Source organism: Palaemon carinicauda, chromosome 9, assembly GCF_036898095.1.
Source record: "Palaemon carinicauda isolate YSFRI2023 chromosome 9, ASM3689809v2, whole genome shotgun sequence".
NCBI lineage: Eukaryota > Metazoa > Arthropoda > Malacostraca > Decapoda > Palaemonidae > Palaemon > Palaemon carinicauda.
In genome coordinates this window covers 101,309,371-101,316,870 of record NC_090733.1, presented here as the reverse complement: position 1 = coordinate 101,316,870, position 7,500 = coordinate 101,309,371, and the positions used below count along the sequence as shown (strand labels likewise).

The following is a 7,500-nucleotide window of genomic DNA, read 5'->3' as shown; positions in this document are numbered from 1 at the left end:
AGAGAGAGAGAGAGAGAGACCTCATCATCTTTTGCCTTCAAGCCAAATCATTATCGGACATTTCAGCATTAATAGTCTGACAGTAGATGAATATACATTTTCCTTTTAGCAAAACTATTAGGAATCTGGATTTTTGATATTCTCATGATGAACTTACTGCTTCTGAGCTTAAACACTTTAAAAAAAGACATGACTTGGAATATATACAGTCGTTGGTGACCATGTAAATACGGATCTGTAGGTATATTCAGACAGACCTATATTCAGATATTCATCTCCTGTTGTTGAACTTTGTTTATGACGATTAAATCATTTATCTACATGGTTAAATGTAAGTAAGATTTATTCCTGGTAGGAGAGAGAGAGAGAGAGAGAGAGAGAGAGAGAGAGAGAGAGAGAGAGAGAGAGAGAGAGAGAGAGAGAGAGAGAACGCGTGTCGTTTTTTCCAATATAAGGAAAAATTCTATTGAATTGTGACAGACATTATCTTCAAACACCAGTAATGAGTGGAATAAATTTATCAAAACTTATCGCTTTGATAATTTCTTTATGCATTTGATAGTCTGAACGAAAAACTGTGCTGTTTGAAATAAAGATGGAAACGGAATTCATACATTGTTTTATATGGAACGCAGATACCAAACCAGATTCATTGTCCGAAAACGTTTCAAATGAGATCCACTGTCCGAGAAAGTTTTAAATAAGATCTACTGTCTGAAAAAGTTTAAAATAAGATTCCCTGTTCAAAAAACGTTTCAAATAAGATATACTGTCCAAAAACGTTTCAAGTAAGATCCACTCTGCAAAAACGTTTCAAGCAAGAACCACTGTCCGAAAAAGTTCCAAATCTGATGCACTGTGCCAAAACATTTAAAAGAAGATCCCCTTTTCAAAAACTTTTCAAATAAAATCAACTGTCCGAAAAAAGTTTCATATAAGATCCACTATGTGAAAACGTTTCAAATAAGACCCACAGTGCAAACACCTTTCAAAAAAATCCACTGTCCAAAAATGTCTCAAATCAGTTCTACTGTCCGAAAACGTTTAAAATAAGATTCACAATCCGAAAAAGTTCCAAATAAGATTCACTGTCCGAAAACGTTTCAAATAAGATTCTCTGTTCGAAAACGTTTCAAATAAGATTCTCTGTTCGAAAACGTTTCAAGATCCACTGTGCGAAAACGTTTCTAGTAAAATCCACTGTTCAAAAAAGTTTCAAATCAGATCCACTGTGCGAAAACTTTTCAAATAAGATCCACTGTCCAGAAATTCTTCAGATAAAATTCAATGTCCGAAAAAGTTTCAAATAAGATTTACTGTCCGAAAACGTTTCAACTAAGATCCACTATCTGAAAAACTTTCAAATAAGTTCCACTGTCCGAAAACGTTCCAAATAAGATTCACACTCCAGAAATGTTTTAATTAAGATCCACTGTCCGAAAAAGTTTCAAATAAGATCCACTACCCGAAAAAGTTTCAATTAAAATCCACTGTCCGAGAAAGTTTCAAATAAGATCTACTGTAAGAACAAGGTTTTAAATAAGATCCACTGTGTGAAAACGTTTCAGATAAGATTCACTGTGCAAAAACCTTTCAAATAAGATCGACTGTCCGACAATGTTGCAGATGAGTTTCATTGTCCGAAAACGTTTTAGATAAGATTCCCTGTCCAAAAAAGTTCCAAATAAGATTCACCGTCCGAAAAAGTTCCAAATAAGATTCACTGTCCGAAAAAGTCTCAAATAAGATTCTCTGTCCGAAAACCTTTCAAGTAAGATTCACTGTCTGAAAACGTTTCAAGTAAGATCCTCTGTGCGAAACGTTTCAAGTAAGATTCACTATCCTAAAAACTTTCAAATAAGATCCACTGTCAGAAAACGTTTCAAATAAGTCCAACTTTCTGAAAAACATTCAAATAAGATTCAATGTCGGGAAACGTTCAAAATAAGATTCGCTGTCCAAAAAATTTTCAAATAAGATTCACTGTCTAAGTTTTAAACAAGATTCACTATCCAAAAACGTTTTTCAATTAAGATTCACTGTTCAAAAAAGTTTCAAATAAGATTCACTGTCCAAAAATGTTTCGAATAACTGTTATATTAATCTTCTGGATCCCTTTCCCTCGCGTGAGGAAAGACAACTGTTCCTTTCCAAACACTAAAAATTGAATGGCATCTTTTTAGTGTCAAAATTGAGCTGAAAAGAACTCCGTGAAATGTTTGTAATCCCTGAATTAGTTACAAAAACTAAAGACGAAGAATGTATTGCTTAGATTAAAATAAATCCAATTAGAGATCTATGGAAAACAAATAAAACTACAGACGAGATAACAAAGCAATTAAAACAGAAATAGAGTATATGATACTTAAAAGAAATTGTAAAGAGCATCTAAAACGCTATGAGCAATGGAAAAAGTTTAGAATGGCAAGATAACGAGTCGTTTCGAGGTTTCTTTAAAAATCCCACGAACAATGCTCGTTAGTGAGAGATAATAGAAAACATAACCATCGCCTTTCACCGCTGATAATGAGCTAAAAGATGCAATGGGGTGACTTTAGCAAGAAAAAAAATAATAAATAAATAAATAAAGAAATAAATAAAAAATAGAAAAAAACGAGCAAAGAAACTTCTATGAAGTCCAACTGAGAAAGACGCTGTTAATTGGATTCCCTTTGAGTGTCATTATTTTTTTCCATGATGCCAACAATTAAGAATGTTTTACATTTATTTGATTTTTGTTTTCCATATCTCCACCTAGAATATGGCTTTCTAAAATTGATTTCATCATACGCATATATTAAATCTTGATAGCAATTTATTGTTCCTAGTATAAAAAGTGTTAATAATGATAAATTTAAGACAATATGTAGCTACAATTCTCAAGATAAGACTAATGATGACGGAGATTATGAATGAAAAGATTTATAGGGCCATTTATGATCATAAATTCTGGTGATGGTCTGCGGTTAGAGAGGAAAAGGAAGTAATGCTATCGTTTGTATCACTAACATGAAAATTATTCAAATGTGAGATCTAGTTAAGCAATAACTATAGTTTTTCCCCTAAACGAAGATAAGATTTGTTCTGAAGTTTCAGTTAAAAAAAAACAGCAGCTGTGCTTTGCAGTAAAGGATATATAGGTCTGACCAGGATATAAAAGGAATACGAGATGAAAAGTAAATTCACTCAAGGGATAACTGCTTGAAAATATTTCTGCCATCCCACTATCAGGAGGATCAGCCGGCAAGCTGGATTATATTCGTTTTTATTGTAAAGTTTTAAAGGCTGCTGATGAATGGAAGAGGCAAGGGATAGTGACATTGTCGAGGATTAGTTTTTGTTTTATTTTTATTTATTTTTTGTTTGCCAAATCCTGAGAGAGAGAGAGAGAGAGAGAGAGAGAGAGAGAGAGAGAGAGAGAGAGAGAGAGAGAGAGAGAGAGAGAGAGTTAGTGTATCGATTGTTTGTTGTGAGAGACTATTGGTATAAATGAGGTTGTTTGTTTACTTTTAGCTAGGTTAGGAGAATGGTAAATGTTTCGGAGCGAATGCTTTTTTGATTTGACTGCAGCAAGAGGCAGTAGTGTGAGTGCTGGATTTACTATTATTTTTCTTACCAGCGTTGGAAGTGTTTTGTTTATTTTTGAGTAAGTCCAGTTTTGTTTATCTTTGCTTGTCGTGATTGTGAATGATAGGAACAATCTATTATTTATCTTTGATTATAGTGCGATAGTTTAGTTAGTTAGGAGTGTTCGTAAGTGTTTTTCTTTTTATTTTGGCAGGCCGTGATTCCTCCTTTGGAGAGTTATTTTTTGAAACGGATTTATTGTTGATGACCTGGCCTGTATTACGATTTTGTTTGGACTGCTCATTTGACTGCACAACTGTTGATGACCTGGCCTGTGTATTTGGATTGATGATGATGATGATGATGATGATGATGATCACTAACAACCCAATCAGCAAGGCAGTTGTGGCAAATTGCCACACAGTTTAATCGGTTGACCACAAAGCTGTGGTAGTGATAATTTGCCGTAAAAGACAGTCGGCTTTGTGTTGAGGACAGTGTTGGTGTCTGATAAAAGATAATATATATATATTTGGTGTTGGTATGCGGGTAATTTTAAGTTTGTTAGGGTTTTTTTATTTGAATGGTGTTACGTTTTTTTTTTTTTTTTGTATATTTAATATTGTTTATGATTAGTTTTAAGTATTTTGATTGTGGATGGTTTTGGTTTGATTTATGATAGTTTGTAAGAAATACATTATTTAGGTTATGTTTTGTTTATTTTGTCCTTTTGTCTAAGAGTCTTGTTTTAGATAACGTAAGGGGAAAGTTTGTTTTGTTGAGACATTTGTCTGTTTGAGTGATTCAAGGGTGTGGGGGTTGTTTTGCAACATCCCGCCACAACATTGCCATATCAAGCGGGACAATGCCCTAGAGATTGACCATATACTGTATACATATGATCAGCACCAAAGCCCCTCTGCACCCAAGGTAGAACTAAGGAGGGCCAGGCAATGGCTGCTGATGACTCAGTAGATATACCTAAAGGCTCCCCCCAAAAAAAATCTCCCATCCTTAGCTCATAAGAATGGTGAGGTTGCAGCAACCAAAGGGAACTAACGAGTTTGAGTGGGACTCGAACCCCAATCTGGCGATCGCTAGTCAGAGACGTTACCACATAGAATACCACAACCCTATAATTAGAATATTGCTGGTAGGACTAACAGAACCAATCGATTCATAAGTATGGATATGATGTTTTTTAAGTGTTATGGGTGATGTTACAGCCCGAGTTAGCGGGTTGAACAAAAGTCTTAGATTGACTAGATATACTAATTATTATTTTCTGATTGATAATTTTTGAAGCCATGGTGTTAGAAAAGGAGTGCCATGTTATTTGATTTTTACAGAAAACAGACAATAACATGAACTCTGAATAGATCAGCAAGCAGCAAGCCAGGGGCATGCTTCAAATGATGGCTGTTTTGCACAATGTCTTATTAGAGCCATAACATATCACTAATTGAAGCTCTAATTGCATCAAATTTTACCACTTTCCATTTATCGATCTTCCAGCTAACCGAAACTGAATAGCTAGGTAAATATATGATACTTTAATTTCTATCCAAATACATGAACCATATATTTTTCCTACTCGCCATCTTGTGTTTTATGCATTTCTCAACATGATTATTGGGGCAAACCAATCATTCATGAGTTTATGGATCCCATTATATAAAGACAATTATGGGAGACACCAGTGGGAAACTTTTTTTTTTTTTTTTTGGGGGGGGGGGGTCGGGGAAACGTCATAAACGAGTGATTTGCTGCAATCATAATGGTCAGAAATGCAAAATAAACACAAGATAACCAGATGGAAAAACATATGGTTCATGTAAATGGCTGAAAAAAGGCCAAAACGTGATTATTTAACACTTCTGAGATATGTAAAAGGGTACAAAACCTAACAAACCCACCTAACTTAACTTAGCAGTTGTCAGGTCAAAACTTGTAGCCGTGGGGCTTGACCCCCGGATCCACCTTCCCAGGTCACAACCGCTAGCCAGACCCCCCTTCCCAGGTCACAACCGCCAGCCAGACCCCCCTTCCCAGGTCACAAACTAAAAGTAAATCACAAATAAATCCTTACATTATGATAAAGTAAATCACAAATAATTCCTTACCTTATGATTGACACCTAGGTTTTTTTTTTTTTTTTTTTTTTTGTCTTGGCAATCTTTACAGAAGCTTTGCAGTAGAAATGTGCTGGTCTTCCCTAAAAATTAAGTCAGAATCGAACTTTTGAGGGATAACACAATGAGCTTTTAGAAAATGTGCATCATTATTTCACGATTATTTTTTAATTTCACATGAGTAACAATAGCTATACACTGAACGGAGAGCGTTTCCATCGTAATCCATTGCCGACATAAATGAAATTACACCAAATTTCGAAATAGATTGATGCACTTCCCTGAAGTTCCCTCTTGGAAACGTCTTTAGCTGATGGTGGTGAAGTTAAAACTGAAGGGTAAGGTGAAAAAAAAATGGCTGTTGTAGAACAACATCCGGGAATTTATGAAGAACTACTTGTAAGCTGTCAATTGGTTTAAAAAAACCACATAAGAGATACGTCATTGTAAATGCACAGAAAGCTCCCAAAACTGATCGGAACCAAGCATGCGCAATAAGTCCCCATCAGTCTCTCAGATGTAAATAATAGACAGAGTGAAAAACATACTTCACATTTTAATCGACCGATACGTAAGTCATTATGCTCCAGCCCCTATTAAACATATAGAGAAAAATACTAAACTAGCCAGCACTCGTCCATTTCTTATTGCGAATCCCAGTTTCGCTAGTAATTAAAGTATCATATATTTACCAATACATGTAATAAGAAAAGAAATACCTGGCCAAATTTATGATTGCGTATCATTCTTGAAATATTACTACTCCTACCACCACACATACTTTTACTCCTTTACAACTACACCTACTCATATTTCCATTACTCCTCCCAGTTATACTCCCACTCATATTTTCATTGCTCCTCCCGCTACTACTACTACTACTACTAATACTACTACTACTACTACTACTACTACTACTACAGTTTAAAATAATAAAAGCATAATCACAACAAAACTACAACTTTGAAGGAGTCAAGAACGTCGAAGTAACCAGTCGGCTACCAAATGTTTTTCCCACAAAAACATCACAACAACTTACCGGAATATCTCACAGCACAAAATGATGACCTTTAGGTTAGGTTAGGTTCTACTCTTCAGTGCCCAGAGTCTCGAGTTCGAAATCTTGCTAAACTAAGTCGCACTAGTCTCCTATACTACCTTTGAAGCAGAATAGGCTATATTAGGGGAGGCTAGGTTTTACCTGACAGTGCCCAGAGTCTCGAGTTCCAAATATTGCTCAACTAAGTCACACTGGAGTCCCATATAGGACCTTTAAGTTAGATTAGGTTATATTAAGTGAGGTTAGGCTTTACCTGTCAGTGCCCAGGGTCTCAAGTTCCAAATCTAGCTCAACTAAGTCACAATTGAGTCTCATATATAACCTTTAAATTAGGTTAGGTTAGATTAGATGAAGCTAGGTTTTATCTGTCAGTGACCAGATTTTCAAGTTCCAAATCTTGCTTCACTAAGTCGCATTTGAGTCCCATATATAACCTTTAAATTAGGTAAGGTTAGATTAGGTGAGGCTAGGTTTTATCTGTCAGTGCCCAGAGTCTCAAGTTCCAAATCTAGTTCCAATAAATCACACTGGAGTCTCATATATGACCTTTGAATTAGTTTAGGTTTGATTAGGTGAAGTTATGTTTTATCTGTCAGTGCACAGAGTCTCAAGTTCCAAATCTTGCTCCACTAAGTTGCACTGGATTCTCATATAATACCTTTAAGTTAGGTTAGGTTAGATTAGGTGATGCTATGTTTTACCTGTCAGTGCCCAGAGTCTCGAGTTCCAGATCCCGTTGAA

The 7,500-nt window shown here is 35.4% G+C and overlaps 1 protein-coding gene across 1 annotated transcript in view; it reads right to left on the bottom strand.

The window, feature by feature from the left end:
- The window catches only part of LOC137646811 (uncharacterized), a 336,843-nt gene that overhangs the window by 3,148 nt on the left and 326,195 nt on the right, over positions 1-7,500 (bottom strand). The window contains exon 6 of the mRNA XM_068379896.1: positions 7,461-7,500. This exon is cut by the window's right edge and continues 106 nt beyond it. Within this exon, the coding sequence (XP_068235997.1) occupies positions 7,461-7,500 (40 nt within the window). The remainder of the gene's footprint in view (positions 1-7,460) is intronic.